This window comes from Bos javanicus, chromosome 7 (genome assembly GCF_032452875.1).
Source record: "Bos javanicus breed banteng chromosome 7, ARS-OSU_banteng_1.0, whole genome shotgun sequence".
NCBI classification, from domain to species: domain Eukaryota; kingdom Metazoa; phylum Chordata; class Mammalia; order Artiodactyla; family Bovidae; genus Bos; species Bos javanicus.
Genome location: NC_083874.1, coordinates 4430515 through 4451602, shown reverse-complemented (window position 1 = coordinate 4451602; position 21088 = coordinate 4430515). Strand labels below are relative to the sequence as shown.

General features: G+C 62.4%; 2 protein-coding genes and 1 long non-coding RNA gene across 4 annotated transcripts in view; 2 read left to right on the top strand and 1 right to left on the bottom strand.

Annotated features, from left to right (window-relative positions):
- Positions 1-9045, top strand: part of CRTC1 (CREB regulated transcription coactivator 1) — an 81822-nt gene extending 72777 nt beyond the window's left edge. For both annotated transcript variants that reach the window (XM_061421511.1, XM_061421512.1), the window contains 4 exons: positions 64-168; positions 4216-4302; positions 4859-5039; positions 6842-9045. In XM_061421511.1, coding sequence (XP_061277495.1) covers positions 64-168; positions 4216-4302; positions 4859-5039; positions 6842-7053 — 585 coding nt within the window. In that variant the 3' untranslated portion in view covers positions 7054-9045. The remainder of the gene's footprint in view (positions 1-63; positions 169-4215; positions 4303-4858; positions 5040-6841) is intronic.
- Positions 175-1444, top strand: LOC133250367 (uncharacterized). The gene is made up of 2 exons (XR_009737317.1): positions 175-1100; positions 1139-1444. It is a non-coding gene; the product is annotated as an uncharacterized LOC133250367 (long non-coding RNA).
- A 3523-nt stretch (positions 9046-12568) lies between the features above and the next one.
- COMP (cartilage oligomeric matrix protein) lies at positions 12569-20403 on the bottom strand. Its single transcript, XM_061421510.1, has 19 exons — positions 20287-20403; positions 19950-20035; positions 19476-19527; positions 18880-19049; positions 18047-18184; positions 17705-17779; positions 17453-17611; positions 17261-17365; positions 17067-17174; positions 16701-16860; positions 16049-16167; positions 15772-15824; positions 15494-15675; positions 15115-15293; positions 14945-14993; positions 14533-14729; positions 13651-13823; positions 12853-12992; positions 12569-12769 (listed from the first exon to the last, which is right to left on the bottom strand). Exons 1-19 carry the CDS (start codon positions 20363-20365, stop codon positions 12723-12725), a joined length of 2271 nt encoding a protein of 756 aa, XP_061277494.1. The 5' UTR covers positions 20366-20403; the 3' UTR covers positions 12569-12722.
- Between the last annotated feature and the right edge of the window lie 685 nt (positions 20404-21088).

Genomic DNA, 21088 nt, shown 5'->3' with positions numbered 1-21088 from the left:
GGCTGGGCTGGGAGCGGCCAGGCCCGGGGCCCTGCGAGCGTCCTGACCTGTCTGTCATCGCAGGCACCGGCTCTGCAGCAGTACCGCACTAGCGCCGGCTCCCCAGCCAACCAGTCTCCCACCTCGCCCGTCTCCAATCAAGGCTTCTCCCCCGGGAGCTCCCCACAAGTAAGGGACGCCGCCCCCCTCCTCCCCCCAACTCCAGCCTGGCTGGCGCCCCCAGCGTGGCCCCTGTGCACCTGTACAGCATCTGTGCCTCCTGTCTCACCCCACGCCATCTTGTTCACTCCATTGGGGTGGGGACTGGTGAGGCGCAGCCACCCTACGCGGTGGCCAAGGAGCAGGCACCCTCCCCCCGGAGCCGTCACTTTCCCACAGCACCTCTGGAGTCTGTGCTGAGCCCCTGCTCAGGGTGGCAGGCTCCCCATTCACGTCAGTGGTGTCGGTGCCAGCTTCACCCCAGGGTGTGGCTCGGAGCAGGCTTCCAGCAGCCTGTGCTCTGTCCCTGCCCATGTCTTCCCCGAGACCTCGTGCTTCCAGGCTTCTGCAGGTGGGGGGGTGCTCCCCGCGCTTTGGGGAACAGCTGAGTGACAGCCAGCCTGTGCGGGGGCTCTGCTCCTCAGCGCCCTCCACCCCTCGTGAAGGTGTGTCTCTCACCTCCAGGCCTCCAGCCTGGGAAGCTTCTCTGAGTGGCCTGGCGGCCTGTCCAAGGTCCTCGTCCTCTTCGCATGGATGAAGAGCCCGAGGCTCACCCTCGACAGCAGGCAGGGCTGGAGCGTGTCCGTCAGATTCAGGTTTCCCTTCATACGAGGCAACGCAGAGGACCCTGGCCCCTCACACACACACACACACACACACACACACACACACACACAGGTTCCCGATCCCTGACGCACACACAGAGGTTCCCTCACACACACACACACACACACACACACACACACAGGTTCCCGATCCCTGACACACACACGTGCACACACAGAGGTTCCCTGACACACACAGGTTCCCGATCCCTGATGCATACACGCGTACACACAGAGGTTTCCTCACACACACACACACACACACACACGTTCCCGATCCCTGACGCACACACAGAGGTTCCTGATCCCTGACACACACACATGCGCACACAGAGGTTCCCTGACACACACACAGCACAGGTTCCCAATCCCTGATGCACACATGCACACACACAGGTTCCTTGACACACACACACACAGGTTCCTGATCCCTGACACACACAAAGCACAAGTTCCCTGACACACACAGACAACACAGGTCCCCAGTCCCTGCACATCACAGGTTCCCTGACATATGCAGAGCACAGATCCCCAGTCTCACACATGCACAGACACAGAGGACCCTGATCCTTGACACACACACAGGTTCCTGACCACACGCACACACAGGTTCCCTGACACACACACACAACACAGGTTCCCTGACCACACGCACACACAGGTTCCCTGACATACACACACAACACAGGTCCCTGACTACACGCACACACAGGTTCCCTGACACACAGGTTCCCGATCTGTGACACACGTGCACACACACACACAGCTTCCCTGACACGCACAGCATAGGTCCCCAGTCTCACACATGCACACACACCTTTGCAGGTTCCGCAGAATCCCCCTTGGTGCTGCTCCCCCTTTGGCTGCATTCTGTTCAGAACCTTCCATCAGAGAGGGGGTTCCCGAAAAGCTGACGTCTGGGCCCAAAGCTTCTTGCCATAGCAGTGAAGCCTCCCCAGCACCCTGCCACCCCATCCCCAAAATGTCACCAAGTCAAGAGACTTCAGGAGTCACTGCAGCACCCAAGGACGTCTCACCCTCAGGCAGGGCCGTGGGGGGCATGCCCCGCTCTCCCCGTCTGCCAGGCTCTCAGCGTGCCCCGAGCCAGGCCCTGCATGTCAGGACAGTGGCCTTCCCCTTGGGGGGACCGGAGGCTGTTCTTGAGGCTCACTGACACAAGAGGGCCTTTTGCTCCACCAACCATGGCAACCAGGGGCTGGGACTCTCCCCCGGCTCTGCAGAAGACAGGAAAGGCTCAGTGAGCTCAGGGCGTGCCGAGGGCCAGCCTGGTGTCTGCGCGCTCCCCGGCCATCCTGTGGGCTCTGTGCAGTTGTGTCTGGTCTCATCACGTGAGCTGGAGGGCTGTGGGAATGGGAGACGCTGCTCCAGGCAGAAGAAGCCACGGCGGGCAGCCTGCCTGGGCTGGTCTCTGAGTAACGGCCCTTCTCATGCGTGAGGTGGCAGAGGAAGGTTACAGTGGAGTGGATCTCTCTTGGGAGAGGTTCGCCTGGACCAGAGCGGTCCATCCTGAGCAGAGAGCATGTTGCTGTCTCATCAAACCCGTGTCTGTGTGTGTGTCTGTCTGTCCATCCATTGTGCGCCGGCGGGGAAGAAGGCTGCCCTTTCAGATGTGAAGATGGCCCTGGGAGGGCTCTGCTTGGGGGCAAACCATGGCAGAAGGCAGATGGGGCTTCCCACTGAAGCTGGATCTCAGAGGATGCGTTCATCAGCCCCCTGGGCCCGGGTCAGCCCCTACCTTCCCGGCCCAGCCAGCATCTCCCCTGGAGGCACGAGGCAGCCGGCTTGCCACGCCTGCCCTCGCATGGATCTGTCTAGCTGCTGCCGGAACCTGAGGCAGCTGGGATTGGGCCCGTTGCGTTCCCTCCCTGCTTCCTTCTGCGCAGACCTTTCTGGCAGACCCTTGTGGCAGCTTTACACGAGAAGCTGGGGTCTCCTGTGTGTGCGCTGGGGCTCTCTGGGGCCAAGGCCATGGGAGCAGGGTCAGGTGCCCCGGAGAGACATGCCCCCGGCCTCAGCCGAGGTGGTCACCTGCCGCCTCCAGCAGCCTCGCCACCCCCTTTTCCAAACCTGCAGCTGGCGATTTTTAGGGCAGAGGTGGCCTTTTGCCACGTTAGCTTTTCTCCCTTCTTGCTCCGTTAGCGCTTTTAACTCTTCTGTGGTGTTTAGTGGCCTGTCCGTCCCCAGGAGCCGCCCCGCCTTCCACCTGGCTGGCTGTCCCTTTTCTGTGGTCAGCCCACTAGATACTCAGAGTGGCTGCTGGTTTTGTGACCAACTCTTCTTTGCAGTAGAGGCCTGAGAGTGAAGCTTTGGCAGTTGTCGGAGAACATGGGGACCTTTCTAGAACAGGGCGCTCCAAGGGAGGAGGTCCAGGGTCTGTGGTCTGTGAAGACTGACCTGGATGCGCGCTGGGCTGGGGACTTGCTTTCCCAGGTCTGTTGGCCTGTGCTGTGAGCTGGCCACGCACACAGCTCCGCCTCTGCTCCCCTCTGCGTCCCCCCAGACTCTCCTGCCACCTCGCTGGCAGCATCTCAGGAGTGGGCAGGAGCTCCCTGCTCCTTCTTTGGCATCTCCGCTGCTTCTGAGGACCCCCAGCCCCCTGCTCCTTTCCCAGCAGCCCCATCCCTCTGCCCCAGCTGGCGTTGGGCAAACAGGAGTGGGGCTTTCTGGCCTCTCAGCCGTGGGGGCCAGGGGGCAGGGCCTTCTGTGTGCCTGTCTCGTCCTACTCTGTGAAGCCTTCCTGCCCGCGTGTGTGGCCTGCCTCCTGTCCCGTGTCTCCCATGTCTGACAAGGTACTTATCGCATCCTAGACACCCAGAGACCCTCCCGCCCTGCCCCAATCACACACTTTCCTCTGGGCTGTCACATGGGGTTCCTGGACCCTGTGGCCCCTTGGCTTCCATCTGATGAAAATGGGCTCACAGAGAGGAGATGGGATGGCACTTTGAGGGAAGTTGGGGTGCAAAGGCCCCCCAGGATCAGGTGGTGGAAAGGAGCAATCGTCCTGAGGTTAGGCGTGCACCCCTCCATCACAGGGGGCATGGGCTTTCCCAGGAGCCCTGAGATGGACGGGGTCAGCTTCTCACATTCCGAGCATCTTCCAGGAAGTTCCAAAGGCCTCCCCTTTCTCCCAGCCCAGGCCAGCGGTGAGGTCCTGGGGGAAGGGTCTGGGTGCAGCCCGCCTGTGGGCACACCTTCCCACCGCCCCCGACAGCCTCACCCCCTGCCTGGCTTGGGCACAGCGCCCCCGATGGCCTCACCCCCTGCCTGGCTCGTGCACACCGCCCCCGGCGGCCTCCCCCGCTGCCTGGCTCGGGCACAGCGCCCCCCGACGGCCTCCCCCCTGCCTGGCTCGGGCAGCCCTGACGACAGCGGGCCTCTCTTTTGTCTGCAGCACTCTTCCAGCCTGGGCGGCGTGTTTGGGGACTCATTCTATGAGCAGCAGATGGCGGCCAGGCAGGCCAATGCTTTGTCCCACCAGGTGAGCGGGCGCCCACCGCAGACGCTCGCCAGACCCCGCCCACTCCTCGGCCCGCTCCCCGGGCTGCGGCGGCCCCGGCCCTGGAGGGGGTGGCTTGGCCTGGTCCCCCTGCGTCTGCACCCTTCACGAAGAACGAGGCCACCCACAGAGGGGGAGGAAGGGCAGGCGGTGGACGCTGGCGGGGACGGGCCGTGGCTGTGACAGCAGTGCCCTGGTGTGGGCCATGCACGTGGGTTTGCCGGGAGGGGTTGCACTGGCTTTGCGTGGACCCCGGGGTGGAGGGGGTGTGTGCATGGGAAGGGTGGACTGCTACTCAGAGCTGTTCACTCATTTCACCAACCATCCATCCATCCATCTCCACACGCTCGGACAGGGCCGTGTGCTGGCCAGCCCAGGCAGGTTCAGAGACGGGGAGACCCGAAGGCAGGGCGACTTGTGCTTGGCAGCCCCGAGCATGAGTGTGCTGGGCGTCCCGTGGGGCGGGAGGGCCGGGTGGCTACAGGCAGGCCGGCCAGCGTTGGGGGAGCTGGCTCACACCCCCATGCTTCCTCTCCAGCTGGAGCAGTTCAACATGATGGAGAACGCCATCAGCTCCAGCAGCCTGTACAGCCCAGGTTCGACGCTCAACTACTCCCAGGCGGCCATGATGGGCCTGACGGGCAGCCACGGGAGCCTGCCGGACACGCAGCAGCTTGGCTACCCCAGCCACAGCAGCATCCCCAATATCATCCTCACAGGTGAGGCCCCCCGTCAGGGCGTCTTCGGGGCGGGTCCTGACGTCAGTGTCCCCGTGGGAGCCTAGAGGGAGATGGAGCCCTGCCTCAGTGCAGACCATGGAGGCCAGAGCCCCACCTTGACTCCCTGCGGAGCTTACGGGGTGCAGGCCGGGGTGCACATGCTGAGCCCGGACTCAGTCCAGTGTCCCGGGTGCAGAGTAGGGACGGGACGGAGCCACTCACTCACCTCGCCCTTCACCCCTTGCCCAGCGCGCGCGCCCCAGTAGCTGAACATGCCCAGTGGGATTTGTCCTGTGCAGCCAACAGACACATAAGAGCTCACACATACTGTGTTGGGCATCCCCAAGCAGCCTAAGCACAGTGCCTGGGCACACGCACACACGCGTGCGCACACACACACACTGCTTGGGCACACGCATGCAAACACACAAGTGCCCCGGCACGCGCACACACACACGCACACATGCACACAGTTCCTGGGCACGCACGCACACATACAGTGCCTGGGCACACGCACACGTGCACACACACACAGTGCCCGGGCACACACACGCACGCACTCACACACACAGTGCCTTTGCACACTCATGAGTGCGTGCACACACACACTGCCCGGGCACACTCATGTGCACGTGCACACACACACACACACACACACTGCCCGGGCACACACACGCACGCACACACACACAGTGCCCTTGCACACTCATGCGCGCGTGCACACACACACACTGCCCGGGCACACACCCATACGCACGTATACACAGTGCCTGGGCACACACACGCGTGCACACACACAGATAGTGCCTGGGCACACGTGCGTGTACGCGCGCACACACACGCATGCACGCACGCACACAGTGCCCTTGCACACTCATGAGCACGTGCACACACACACACACTGCCCGGGCACACTCATGTGCACATGCACACACACACACACAGTGCCTGGGCACGTGTGCGCACACACACACGTCTCCACCCAGCCATGCTCAGACCTTCCAGTCCTCTCCCCACCCTTTGTCATGCCCCTAAAGGTTCTTGGTATTATCAAAGAAGAAGCAGTTTCCTCATAAGCCAGGGCTGACTTGGGGTTGAGGATGAGACCCTTTCTGCAGTCCCTCTGGCATCTCTAGAATGGGAGGGTTCTCTCTCCAGAGCCCCCCACAGCCTGGACTAGACCCAGGGCCACCTGCCTGGACCCAGGGTCTGCAGGAGATACTCTTGAGTGCAGAAGCCTTGGCCTTGGAGGTTGTATGAGAGGATCAGGCCTCTGATTGTCCAGTAGCCCAGAAAGACCAGAACTTACGTGTTCATTTGCCAGAGTGGGAAACGGAAGTCCATGATCTCACAGGAGCCCAGGTTTGAACCTGGGTCTCTGCGGAGAAACCTGGGCTTCCCTCCTGCCCACAGCCAAGTCCCCGATGCACACAGAGCAGACTGCCTGGCAGAGTCGGAGAGGCCCCCTGCTCCCTTCAGGTCATGCTGAAGTTTGTGTCACAAACCTCATCCCGGGCGTCCTGGCCTTGGCACCCCGACATGTGGGCTGGCACCACGCTGTGTACTGTGGGGTGCTGAGCAGCGTTGCCGCATCCCCAGCCTGTACCCCGACACCAGTAGCATTCCCTCCAGGAGTGACAACTGAAAATGTCCCCAGACACTGCAGGTGTCCTTTGCAGCACAGACCACTCAGGCGAGCTTCCTGGTGCGGCCTGAGCGTCGACTGGGGCTGTGGAGGTACAGAGTGGGGGTGCCGGGGGCCAGGGCAAAGCTGAGACTTTTGTGTGTACCCCCCACCCCAGTGACAGGAGAGTCCCCTCCCAGCCTCTCTAAAGAACTGACCAGCACACTGGCCGGGGTTGGTGATGTCAGCTTCGACTCTGACAACCAGTTCCCCCTGGACGAACTCAAGATTGACCCCCTGACCCTGGATGGACTGCACATGCTCAATGACCCAGATATGGTCCTGGCCGACCCGGCCACCGAGGACACCTTCCGGATGGACCGTCTGTGAGCGGGTCGCGTGGCACATGGCCGCCCAGCCCCCGGCTCTGTCACCCCGCCGGCCAGTGGTCCCGATGGCATCACCCCGAGCCTGGGGACAGCGGCGCTCCGTCCCTCGCAAACGGCCGAGCTTGTGATTCTGAGCTTGCAATGCCGCCAAGCGCCCCCTGCCCACCCCGCCCCGGTCGTTCACCTCCCGCGTGAGGCCGCGCGTCGTCGCCCCCGCGGACCCTCCCTGCTCTCTCATCCCCTGTAAGATGCGGAAAGCATGCTGGGCAGGGCTCCCAGCCTCGGTGGGCACCATGCTCTGCAACGGTGGTGGGCTGAGGTACATCTTGCGACTGTTGTCCAGCTCTCACTGCCTTCCTTTGTCCCTGGGCCCCCTACCTGCCCGCACCCCCAGCCCTTGGATAGGTAGCGAGCCAGCCCCACCCTGCCAAAGGGAGAAAGTGCCAGAGAGAGGGGGGCGGACGTGAAGCAAAATAAACACTATTTGGACTGCTGTCTTTTATATTTCTGTGCACACACAGAACGCTAGCATCCATCACATGGAGGTGGGATGCGAACATGTGAACAGCATGGGAAGCAGCTGAGTCTCCTCCAGGGTCCCTGCCTCGCCTGCCCATCCCCCACCCTCCGGCCAGGCCCCTTTGCGGCCACCTGTGCTGTGAAACCCCAACCCCAGCCTGTCGGGGACTCATGTGGAGGCAGATATTTCTGGGGGCGGGGTGCAACTTGTTTCCATCTTTCTTTGTACTGTGGTCACTGTTACTATTATTTAATGAATGGGGTGGGGAGGGGGTGGCCAGGGCATTTTTTGTTGTGTTTCTTTTCGTTTGTTTCTTTTGGTTTGTATTTACATTTTGGTTGTGGATGAGTAACTGACTCCTTCAAGCCAACACTTGCCTGAGAGCATGTTTTTTTTTTTTTAACTCTAGAAATCCAATCTTGTAATACTTGTGAGCTAACTGGAAGCAGCCTGCTGCCTGCCCAGGTCTGAGCTGCATCTCCTGTCTTTTTAGTTTTGCTCCGTTATCCCAAACCAGAAGGACGTGAGGTTAGGCTGGACTGGGCGGACACCCTGGTGAAAGCTGGCGGCAGCGGCCGGAAGTGCCTCGCCTCCAGTCCCATAACCAACTTCCGGGAAGGAGCCCCGGCTTGCATTAAGGGTCTCCTGAAGGTGCCAGCCAGTCCTCAGGGCGGGTCCATCCCAGACCCCATGGCTGGCGGCAGCTGCGGCCCCTCTGCTCTGAGGCGCCCCAGTGATGAGCCTGTCCTCAGCAAGCCCGCCCCGAGAACCAGCCAACATTCATCCTCTCCCACCATCTCTTTGGTGGCCGCTCCCGGCAGGGTTGGCTTTGGAGGCAAAGAGCAGTGTGTGTTTCAGAGGCTGGTTTCCAGGTGCTTCTCAAAGTGCCTCAGGAGGCCCAGGTGACCATCTGTCGGGCTCACTGGTGCGCCAGAGGCCGGCCATCAGCCCTCCAGGCCCTGCGAGCGGGCAGCAGGGCAGGCTTCGAATTCTGCTTTGCCCTGGAACCGGAGCCTCTGTTTGGTTCCCTCCAACACCGCATCTTGAGTTCTTACTTGTTTCTCTGCCTGCCAGCCGGGCTGGCCCCTCCTGCCTGGTGCGTTTCCACCTCCATCAGGGTCTCCGGAGCGCCGCCTCATGTCTGTGGGAGCCAGATCCTAGTGACCGTCCCTCTCTTGTTCCCCAGCTGGGCTGTTAGCACATAGCCAAGTGGCCAGGTGGCCACACCCACGGGGAGCCCCCTGTCCTTTGCCACTTGGCCTCCACCGCTGTTGTCTGGCTGGGGGACACAGTGCCAGTCCATCCAGGTCAGGGACCTGTCCTCTTTGCGTGGCAGGGGCTGGGGGCAAAGAATGGGGACTGTTTTTTGTTTTTTTTTTAAGAAGAACTACATGTACATAGAAGGGTTTGATTACCATTAGACTTGTATGTAGAACTTTTTAAAAAAATGGCCTTAATAAAATTACAAACAACCTTCCTGGATGCAACTTTCAAACAAGGCACTGGGGACCCCATGAGGGAACCCCGTCAGCCCACACTTCCCATCTGCCCAGCACTGGGTTCTTGGTGCAGGTGGGCAGGGAAGGAGGGGTGTCCAGCCCCGTGGCCCGTTTCTCGCATCCCTTGGCCAGGAGCACAGGTGACTTTGTATTAACACGGCAGCCTCGGCCCATGAGGGGCGTGGGTGCAGAGCTTTCCTGGGGAGGGGACCCAGCCAGAAACCAGCGGCCAGGCATCCTCAAAGGATTCGCTGCCCCCTCCTAGCCCTGGGCAGGCCTTTGCCGGGGGGTCTACAACAGGGGATTTGGGTTTTTTCTTATATATCACTTCTCTACTAAGTATTCTTGAATTGCCAAGACTTTTAGGAACAGGACAGCTTAGGGGAATCAGCCCTTTGACTCGTGATGTGAAAATACTGTGATTCCAGGCAAGCTGCGCCGTGAGGGGTGAGCCGGGGCCCCTGCGTCATGTACATAGACCCACCACCGCGCCCTCACTCGCTGCGGCTAAGCTCCCCTCATCCGTCCCTCGGGAGCACACGCCATGCCTCGGTTTGCCCCCTGTCCTCTGAGCCCCCAGGGTGGGGAGCATGTCCCCCCATGAGGATGAGACCTGGGGTCAGCCTCTTTCTGTGTTCTCCAGAGAGGAGAGTTTGTATCCCTGCCCCACCCTCCGCTCTTCAGCTTCACCCCCTGCAGTGCCCAGGGTGGACTTGGGGGAGGAGAAGGCGGGTCTCTTTGGGGGTCACACCCCGTCACAGGTACCCGTGAGGACGCGTGCCGTTACCAGAGGGGAGACAGCAGCACTGCTGGGGTAGACTGCAGCGCCCCCTCCACTTTCCCGGCTCACCTTGCTCCCCCCAGCACTATCCTGGGCAAGAAGGGTGAGGGCCAGCCCCTTGGGGTAGAGGGCCCTGAGACCCCCTCAATGGAAAGCTTAGGAGGCAGGTCTGTTCTTCAGCAAAATTTGGGGACCCACAGCCAGTAGTACCCAGAAGCTTGGCCAGGCTCCCTGCTGGGGACAGGTGCACAGCAGAAGGGACCCTGATTGCATTGGGTCCAGCCCCCACCCCAACCGCGGTCCACAGAGCTCCCTGGGACCAGGCCTGCAAGGCCGGAAGGCAGGGTCAGGTGGGTGTGGAATGCCACCTCTGTGCTAACCTCCAGCCTCTCCACTGGCCTTAGGGCCACCTGCCTGCCTAGCGGGTGTGCACAGGGCTGGGAGCCCGGCTTTGGGTGCTTGGCTGGCTTTTGTGTACTGTTACCTACTTGTGGATTTTGAGGGCTGAGCCAGCAGAGTTAGGACATCCTAGGTGTGTTGGGCCTGATTGCTTCGGGCGGCCCACCTCTGAGGAGGATGGCTGGCCACATGGGGCCGTCATGAGGCCCCTGTGTCACATGCGGGTGGGCGAGAGTGGCTGTCCATCTGTCTGTCCATCAGATGCTGGTGAGACCCTTGCATGGAGGGTGAGAGGTCCCGTGTCGTCTGTCCATCCTGCCAGGGTAGCTGTCCGCTGTAGGGGCTGCGTGCCGGGTGCGAGCTGGCTGCGGCCTGCTCACGGGAGATGGGGGATGGTGTGAGGCCCGTGGCGGGGCTGGCAGGGCTCCCGAGGCCGGGGCCTGAAGAGTCCTTTCGATCACTGCTCCTTGAGGGGCTTCTGTGGACCCAGAGACCTCCCGGGGGCTGAGTTCTCCTGGGATGCTACACTTCTCCCCAGATCTCCACGCCTGGGCCAACCCTGAGCTAGTTCATAACCAGACATGCTGCCAACCTCCTGCCCCCACTCCAGCTTCTGAGTTTCCTGCATGTCCAAAGAAGGTGTCCCCACCCCAGGGTGCGGGCTAGGGGTGGTGAGGCCTGGTATGGTTGAAAGACCCTCCACCTCCCTTGCCCCCACCCTAGTTGTGACAAAACGGGAGCAACCACCCCCCACCCTCCCTGGGTTCTGAGGGAGCTGTGGTCAGAGGCCCCGGGGTACCCTTGGCGTGGGGTTGGGGCACAGAGGTGCCAGGTCAAGCGTACCTGGTGCTCTTGGGCATGATGCTTCAGGTGAGGGGTCTGTGGCCACCTGAGCCTGCACCCCGGCCATACGACCTTAAGAGCTACGGGGGGACTGGGTGCCTCCTGCTCTGGGAGGCCTGCCTGGGGTGAGTCAGCAGCCTGGTTTGTTTCTGCCCTGTTCCATTCTCTGTGGGCCCTGGGCCCCCACCCCTGGGGGAGTCTCACGGTGTATGACGGGGTCCCTGGGACGTTCCTTCGTCAGTTTGGCCTGAGCCAGCTCTTTGTGGTTTCCTTCAGCTTTTGGGGGTCCTGGCTGGTGGGGCTCAGGCACCTCTCGTAACCATGGGTGTGCCACAGGCGCCTGGCCACAGACGAATTCTCCCCAGCAGAGGTGGGGTGACCTGCACTCCCAGGCCTGGGCACTGACTGGGGTACCTCTGAAGGCACCCGGGGCAGGCAAGACTCTTGTGACCAAGGCCTCAGTTCCCTCTTGTCATTAGGAGCTCAGGTCCATGGTATCCGGGTCCCAGGCTCGTCCCAGGCAGGGAAGGAGGCAGGGGCTAGATGTCAGGAGCTGATTCCAGGCAGCTCTTCCTACCTTCTGCCCAACTGACCAGCACCCAGCACCCTGTCCCCAGGAGCCAGACACGTGGGTTGCCCTCCTCTCACAGGGTTGTGGAATCTGGGGGCAGTCGATGCCCAGCCTGTCATTTCTGACCTCCTGCCAACTGGGGACAAGGGGACACAGCTGTGGCACTTGCCACCAGACTTCGGGAGGGAGGGCTTTGGCAGCTGAGGTCCACTGACCCTGCCACGCCCTCCATAGGAAACTGCCCTTCCCCTTCCAGGAGCTGGGCAGTACCACTGATATATGCAAACCCTCCAGGCCCGGCCCCGTCCCACCTGTGTCCCTTTGTCCAGGCTGGCTCTGCCCTCCCCAGCATGCACATTGTGCTGTGGCTGTCCCGTGGGCTGCACGCGTGGGTGCCCACAGTGGGCGGGGGCGGGCGCTCAGGGCGCACTCGGCCAGCCCCTGCCCGTCATTTCTGGCGTGGGCACTATCGTCTTTGTACCTTTGCATCCTTTGTAATGAAACGTAATAAAAATTCACTGTTTTCGTCTCTGCCTCCTCCCTTTTTTTCCTCCCCTCTTCTCCCGCCTCAAGGATGAGATGTGGGTTTTGCAGGCGCACCAGGTGGGAGTTGCCCAGAGACCACGCACCCATGAACACGGGCACCCAGGCCTGAGCCCCTCACACACACACCGCAGGATCCCAGGCCAGATGCTCCAGGGGCGCCAAGGAGATGAAGCAGCAGGCCTGGGGCCTGCAAACCGAGGCCCGACACTCCTAGTCAGGCTGCTAGGGCCCCAGCCAGTCAGCAGGGAGTCAGTGGCAGTCCCCACCCCCACTGCCTAAGTTTGGGGTCTCTGGGCCAGCCTCCCCTCAGAGACTTGACCCTACCATCTTCCCGAAGCAGAGACCACAGCCAGCCCCTCCGCCACACAGACACACTTTATTTTGTCTTCCCTGAGCCCCTCTCATTCCCCCCCAGGCCGACTGCCTCCTGGGGCCTGGTGCTGATGACTTCCCACGCTGAGGGCAGTTGTGCGGGTGGCTGTCACCTAGTGGCAGGTCCCCAACCCCATCCCTAGGCCTGCAGCAGCCTCTGGGCCTCGTAGTCCTCGGGGATGGTGTCTGTGGAGAGAGGGTGAGCAGGTGAGAGGCGGGTGAGAGTGGGGGTGCAGACTCCCCGCCTTCCCTGATGAGGGTCCTCTTACCGTTGCAGCGGTAGCGCAGGTTGGCCCAGATGATGTTCTCCTGGGAGAAGCAGAAGACCCCCAGACGACCGCCCCGCATGGTCGTATCCAGGATCACGTTGCTGTCTGCCACCAGCTCTGGGCCCTCGTAGAATCGCACTCTGCAGGGGAGGAGGGGACCGTGACTCGGGGCCCTAGGCCAGGCCCTCCCCTCTCAGAGCGTCAGCACCCTGCCCAGTGAACTAGCTTCTCTTCTCTAGGAGAGGGAACTGTGTGTCTCCCTGCCTGGGCCACACTCAGGGCAGAGGGGGCTCCTGATGTGAGCCTCAGTTCCCCTGTGTGACGACGGATGTGCAGGGCGCGCATACAGTAGATGCTAAACATAGCGCCTAGACTTCCTGGCAGCGCAGAGTGGGGATTGGGAAACGGGGAGTGGGTGAGACCCCACCTTCTGCTATGTATGTGCGGAGTTCAGAACCCCCAGCCCTGGGTCCAGGCCGCCCAACCTGGCCCCGCCCTTCCCGAGTCCAGGCCCGCCCCTGTCCCCGCCTCCCCTCTGGCCCCGCCTCCCCTCTGGCCCCGCCTCCCCTCTGGCCCCGCCTCCCCTCTGGCCCCGCCCAATGAGCAGCTCATCTGCCGGACCTGAACCCTCCCCATGTCCTCGGAGGGGTATCATGCCCCAGGGCCAAACAGTTATTTCTGCCTGTATTATTCCTATTTTACAGGCTAGGGGACCAAGGCCCCCCAAAGCAACCCTCTCCCACAAGAGCCAGGAATGAGCAGGGACTCTGGGCCCCTTGGCGGAGGGTGGGTTCCCACCTAATATAGCCCACTTGGGGCCGGTGCTGCAGGAACCAGCGGTAGGATGTCTTGTCCTTCCAGCCCACGTTCCGGGGGTCCTTCCACAGCAGCCGCACCTGTGACGCTGTGTCCCCTGTGTGCCACAGTGCGTTCCGAAGCTGCTCCCCAGGGCCTGTGGAGGACTTCACGGCCTACCACATCCAGGAAGAGGGGAGTGGGGTCAGGGACCATAGAGGCCACCAAGGCCCCCAGACGGGCAAGGAGCTTTGAGTCATAGAGGGGTGGTGGGGGCCCCTGGTACGCCTGGATGGGAGACCCTCAAGGAAGCCTTGGCCACGTGGAGGTTTACAGGTAGGTTATAGGGGGCAGCAGTGGTCGGTAGGATAAACTAGAGTCTAGAGGACTTAGGGAATTTCAGGGCTTCAGTGAAATACTGGGGTCCGGGTGGCGCTAGTAGTAAAGAACCCGCCTGCAATGGAGGAGATGCAAGAGATGGGGGTTCCATCCCTGGGTCTGGAAGATCCCCTGGAGGAGGGCATGGCACCCCACTCCAGTATTCTTGCCTGGAGAATCCTATGACAGAGGAGCCTGGCAGGCTACAGTCCATGGGGTTGCAAAGAGTCGGACATGCCTGAGCGCATCTATTCTAGGGGGTCTGCAGGAGGATTTAGAACCTGAGAGAAAGCTTGGGGCTCTGTGAGGGGGTTTGGGTGCCCACAGGAAGACCAGGGGGTCCTGGGGGAATGTTTGAGGGCCTGTGGGAGGAACTGGGAGGATTTCGGTAGAAAGCCTTTGAGGTCCGTAGGATAATGCCGGGGACTGCAAGGCTTGTGGGTCTGTGGAAGGGTAGGGGGCCTCAGAGAAGGCCCTGAAACCAAGCGCTCAGGAAGGGCCTGGCACCTTGAGCTGGATGCCGGGCTCTGCCACCGCACGGAAGGGGTTCGCCTGCCAGTACGTCTGCTCCATCTGCTTCCACATGACCACATAGAAGCTGGAGCTGTCCTGGTAGCCAAAGATGAAACCAGCGTAGTCATCATCCGTGGCAGTGTTCACGTGGAACGTGCCTTCGAAATCCACGCCATTGAAGGCCGTGTAACCTGGGGAGAGGAAGGCACGCTAGCCTCTGTCCTACCGGGATCCGGATCCGTCCCTGAACCTTGCCCCTTCGGAGTACAGAATGCCCAAGCCCAGAGTCCAGCCCACCTAACCTGGCTCCGCCTTTCCCGAGTCCAAGCCCGCCCCTGTCCCGCCTCTCCGCCGGCCCCGCCCCCCGAGCAGCTCCCTGCATGGCTTGGCCACCCCCGCATCTCACCCACAGCCAGGCCTGGGTCGCTGTTCATCGTCTGTACGATCTCCATACCCTGGTGAGATTCAAAGGAAGAAGGGCGTCAGGCCTGAAGGACTGGGCTCCCTGCCCCCAGTTTAGGACCCGCTGTGGTGGTCCTGGGCTCCCCCTACTTCCCGCCTCGTCCCCGCCCCCACCTGGTTGAGCACCACCCAGTTAGGGTCTATCTGTGCGTCGCCCTCAGGGTCCAGCACGACCGTCTGGAAGGCCCGGAAGTCGGTGAGGGTGACCTCAGCGTTCTCCGGACACACATCGATCTTGTCTACCACCTTGTCCGCATCAAAGTCGCCCTGGCACGCGTCACCCACGCCGTCGCCTGAGAGGAGGTGGGAGGCCCCCCCGCAATGATAGAATGAGCTCCAGGCCCCGCCCCAGGCCTGGCCATGCCCATACAAGCTACTGGCCCTGCCCAGGCCACGCCTCCAGCTCGGCTCACAAATGCCACTGCCCCCACCGTGCCCACCCCTAACCTCACCCTGGCCCCATCCCCCACACGGGACCTGCGTCCGGCCTTACGGTCCATGTCTTCCTGGCCCGGGTTGGGCACTAGACGGCAGTTGTCCCTACTGTCGGGGACCCCATCATTGTCGTCATCGTCGTCGCAGGCGTCACCCTGGCCATCGTGGTCTGAGTCCTGCTGGGCACTGTTGGGCACTGTAGGGCAGTTGTCCTTCGAGTCCTGGTGCCCATCCCCATCCCTAGAGTGGGTGGAACAGGGACAATGAGACCCCAGAAAGCCGGGTCAGGTGCTGCCCACCCTGGGTCCCCACCTCAGCCCCAGATGGCCTGCTTACTGGTCTTGGTCGCTGTCACAAGCATCTCCCACGAAGTCGTGGTCCACATCCCTCTGGGGGCCAGAGGAGGGGGAGGATACAGACGTTCATAATCATGGCAGAAGAATTCAGAAGCCTCTTCCCCACCCGCAGTTCCAGAGCCAAGATCCTCCTGTGCCCAAGCAACAACCCCCACCCCCGCCCCGACCCCAAGTTGTTCAGACTGGGCTGGAGTCTTGTTAACCAGTCTGGGACTCACCTGGGGGTCTGCCCCAGCTGGAGTCTGGCCTACACTCACCTGGTCTGCGTTGCTCTTCTGAGGACAGTTGTCACAGGCATCTCCTACACCATCACCATCAGTGTCTTTCTGATCTGAGTTGGGCACCTTGGGGCAGTTGTCCACCGGATTGCGGATCCCTGTGAGAAGCAGAGGAACAGAACCGGATCCCCAGATGGGGCCGGGGCCAGGCTGACTTCAGCAGAGCAGGTGCAGACCTGGGATTAGTCTGGGATAGAGTCCCCACTCCACCTTTGGCTGGCTCCCAATAACTACAAAGTTAAACCAAGTATTCGTGCCCAGTGCCCAGCCTCCTAGAGACTAAATGGAGCGGTGCAGGGACTGGCTCAGTATGTGCACCACCTTGAGTCTCTCCCGGCTGTAAAAATGGTACCTCCTCCATGGGGCCCTGTCCCCCATGCTCACGGCTCTGTCCTCTCCCCTGCAGCATCTAACGCACGGTCCCCCTTTCCCTCCTCCAAAAGGTCTTCCCTCTTTCCCTCGGCCTCCCAGCTTGCATTTCTGCCCGCGGAGCAGGATCAGCGGTCCATGGCGCCCTAGGCGAGCTCACCCGCTCCCCGGCTTCCAGAAGAGGCTGAGCCCCGCCTCCAGCCAAACCCCACCCCTTGGTGCCCGCCCTTTCCTCTCCTCTCCTCCCCTGCCCAGAACTTACGGTCGCCGTCTATGTCGTCGTCGCAGGCGTCGCCTCGGCCGTCCTTATCTGTGTCCTTCTGGTCGTCGTTCTTCTGGGACCGACAGTTGTCGCACGCATCGCCCCACTTGTCGCCATCCGTATTTCGCTGGTCTGGGTTCCGCACGAGCGGGCAGTTGTCCTAGAGGTGACGGCCGGTTAGGGGATAGGCAGTCCTAGAGAGTCAAAAGTCACTCCCCAGACTGTCCAGCTCCGAGGCCCCGCCTCCTCTGCATGGAACCCCGCCCCCAGTCCTTTGGGACCCCGAGATCAGCCTCTGAGGCCACACCCATCACCCGGAGACACGCCCCCCACCCGGTCTCGCCCAGGCCCCCACTTTTGCCCCACCTTCTCATTGAGGACGCCGTCCCCGTCGGCGTCCGGGTCACAGGCGTCTCCGATGCCGTCCCGGTCCACATCCTCCTGCCCTGAGTTGGGCACCGTCACGCAGTTGTCCTAGGGGTGGGCGCTGCGGGCATTAGGGGCGTGGCCAGTAGGCCCGCCCACCCTCTACCAGGCCACGCCCTCCGCACCGCCCCCACCTTTCTGCACTGGCGCTCAGAGCAGCGTAGCTTCTCGTCCGGAAAGCCGTCCAAGTCTGTGTCGCGGCCGCAGATGAGCCCATTGCCAGCCCAGCCGACGGCGCACTGCGGGTGGGGTAGTAAGTGGGTGCTCTAGCGTGGCCCTACACCCGCACCCTCATCCCATTCCACTCCTGGCCCGCTCGCACTCACCACGCAAGATCGCGACCCATCACGCTCTAGGACGCAGTCGGCCTTCTCGTGGCACGGGCTGGGCGTGCCGTCAGGGCAGAAGCGCTGTGGCCGCCGACGGCAGCCTGATGCCTGGTCGCCCACGAAGCCGGGCTGGCACGGGCCGCACTGGAAGGAGCCCTGAGCCCAGGCCACAGGAGGTCAGCCCCCGCCGCCTGACACCTCCGCCCCACCCTCCATCTCTCAATCCTTCCTTCTCCTCCCAGGCCTTACCACGGTATTGACGCATACAGAGTTGGGGACGCAGTTATGCTGCCCGGTCTCACACTCGTTAATGTCCGTACAAACCTGAGTGGGAGAGAGCGCACTGGTCAACGCTCCAGGCAGATACCCCCAGACCCGATTCAAGAATGCTCTGAATCCTACCTCTTCCCTGCATCTTGCCTCCAGTCCCGACCATCCCTGATGGGAAACCCTTAACTTCCTCTTCCCCAGACTCCTGTCCCCATCTGTTGCACCTGGAGCCAAGCAGGCTGCAAGGCTGGAGTTTACTTAACAAAATGCCGCCCACCCCGAAATGCTCCTCCCTGCTCTCCAACCCCCGACGGCCCTCACCTGCTTGTTGGCCTTGGCGAAGGCCAGCCCCACGCCCTCATGGGTGGGACCGCTGAACCCAGGTGGGCAAGCCTCGCAGCGGAAGCCCGGACTGGTATTGATGCAGCGAACGCGAGGGAAGCAAGGATGGGCAGTGCACTGGAGGAGGAAGGGCCGGGGAGGATCAGAGGATGAGGAGCTGGGCCTCCCAGAAAGAGGCGCCTTAGGGCTTATTGAACTTGTAAAGTTCAAGGGCCATCAGCTAGCTATAGGAGGGAGGGGGTGCCATGTGGGGCAGAGGCTATTGTCCCAGAGGTCACACACGGCTTTGCCTTGATGTGGGAAAGGGCAAGACCAGGCGAGGAGAAAGGCCTGCCTGGAGTGGGGCTGTTTCTGGGACCCGGTGGGCTGGATGCTCATGGACGGGGGAAGAAATTTTGAGGGCGGGCGTCTCCAGCGGAGCGGGGAAGTGGTCGTCGGGGCGTGCGTGCCCGTCGGTGAGGAGGTTGCCTGGGCGGGGGAGCCCCGGTGGTGGAAGGGTCGCTGGGGTCGGCGACCCCGGGCGGCGGTGAGTGGGGTCGTTGAGGGGGACCACTCCCGGCGGTAGGGGAGTCGTCGGGGCGGACGTCACTGGCTATGGAGGAGGTCGTCAGGGTGGGCGTCCTAGGTGGAGAGGGGCGTGGTAGGGGTGACTGTCCCCCGGCGGTGGGGAGGTCGTCAGGACGTGCGCCCCCGGAGGTGAGGGGGTCCTCTCCCGGAGGACCCCCAGCGGACGAGGAGGTCGTCGGGGCGGGGCGGTGGGGAGTTGTGGGGCAAGCGTTGGGGGTTCGTCGGGGCGGTGGTGGCAGACGCACCTCGTTGACGTCGGCGCAGTGCGAGCCGTTGCCCGTGAAACCTTCGGGGCAGGGTCCGCAGCGCGCGCCGTTGGCTGTCTCGGTACAAGCCACTCCGGGGAAGCAGAAGCCGGGCGAACACTGGCTTAGCGGCCGTACCGTCAGTCTGGGGGTTCGCGCGGGTTGCATCCCTGCAGGGAGTGGGGCGCGAGTGGTTAAGGCCACGCCCAGGGGTGGAGCCTATCGAGACAGAGCTCCCATCCTGGCTGTTCTGCGACCCCGCCCCGTACTGAGTGCTCCGCTCTCCAGGTCTCTGCAGTCTCTGGATCTCTGCGCCCGACCGTTTTTTTTTCGCTTCTCCCCCCGCGACTCCACCTCCCAGCGTCTCTCGCAAGGTTTCTGGCTCTTTTGGGGGTGTCCCCCTCCCACAGTCTCTCTGTCTCCTTTCTGTTCCTCTCTCTCCATCTCTCATCCAATCTCTCCATCTCTGTCAACCTCTGTCTTCTTCTCTGTCTCTTTTGCTCCCGGTCTGTCCTCTGCTCTCTGGATATGTTTCTGTCTCCCCATCTCTTCTCGCTCCCCAGCCACCCCGTCTCCGTCGCCCCGGCTGCGCTCACCGCACGCGTCACACTCCATCACCGTGTTTTTCAGGAACGTAATCTCCTTGACCTTTGGTGCAAGGGAGATGGGGTATGGTCAGCGGGGCTCCATTATTCTCCTCCCTCGCCGGTCTCCCCTCTCCCTCTCTCAGACTCCTTCCCCATGGCACCACCGTCGCGGACCCTCTCCCCACGGACTCCCTACCCCCAGATCCGCACTCTCCCAGCCCCTTCTCCTCCTTCTCTGGGATTTCCTTCTCCCCTCAAGGATCCGTACCCTCTCCCGTAGAACGCCTCATCCTTGGGACCCCCCCGCCCCGCCTCCTCTCCCTCTTCCTTTCCATAAACCCGGCCCCTCTTCACCTCCATCAGGACCAACTTCTCCGGTCCCTTCCCACTCCCCCACCCTCCCCTGCCTCCGAGACCCACTTCCCCTTTTCCAAGTCTCTGTCTTCTCCCCTGTACCCCCAACCCCCCAACCCCGGCCGGCACCTGCTGCCGCAGTAGGTCCCGTACGTCCTGCAGGGCCGCGTTGGTCTCCTGGAGTTCGCGTAGCATCTGCGGGCCCAGGTCCCCACCTGCGCTGACAGGGGGCGCTGGTGGGGCGTCGGGAACCGGCGACCCCCATCACCACTCCTCACCCCGCCGTCGCAGGGATCCCTGACGCCCACCCAATTACTTGAGCTTCTGCCCCACTGCCTGCTGTCTCCACCCGGCACGCCCCGGTGAACTTTCCCCGAGCATCAAGGAGCCGCGCGCGACCCCAGGCCTCCCGTGAGTCCTGTCCCTCTGGGGGTCAGAGGCACGGCGTGGGGGAGGAGCGGCTTACCCAGCGGCATCTGCCCCTGGCCTGATGCGCCGAGGGCAGCCAGCGTGAGCAAGAGAACGCGGGCGGCGGCGAGAACCATGACGGCGGCGGGGAGCTGGACGGCGGCTCGCTCTCTGCCGCCCACGAGGGCCGAGCGGCCTATTTATCCCGGCGGCGCGGCCGGCCCGGGGGACGGCCCACCGCGGCCCTGCCCAGCGTCCAGCCACAAGGTAAACAGACGGCGCTGGCCTCCACGTTCAAGGCCCCGCCCAGCGCTGCTGAACCCGGATCGGGCGAGGAAACTGAGTCAGCGGGGGCTTGGGCTGAGCCTGGTGGGGCGGGGAATCAGTCAGGACCGCCCTCCAGCCCTCTCATTCACTTGTTTGAGAGACGGCTGCGTGCCAAGCCTCCACCATAGCTGGAACCGAAGCGAGCCCCATAGCGGCTCCGCTCAGCTCACACTTGGGGAAACTGAGTCAAGAGTGGCTTAAGGTTAGGAGTTACCTCCTCCCCCAACCCCTTTCTGGTCTTTCCTCTTTGCCGTTCTCTGGTTGATGGGTAGGTGGTGGTGACAACCTGGTCGCCCAGAGGCCAGAGCCCACTCAGTCACCCAGTCTGTGCACCCGCCTGTGTGTGTCCCTCCCCGCAGGAGGGCTAGCAAATTAAGAGACTCCGGCTGGAGGAGGTCTGAAGGGGAGCCCTGTGCTTCTGTTTGTCGAGACTTTGCCCATACCATCGGAGCTCCAGTCCAGCTCTGTGGGAACAGCTTGTAATAAAAATAGAAATTATTGCTAATCAGGAAAATCCTCCCAGCCCAGCCATG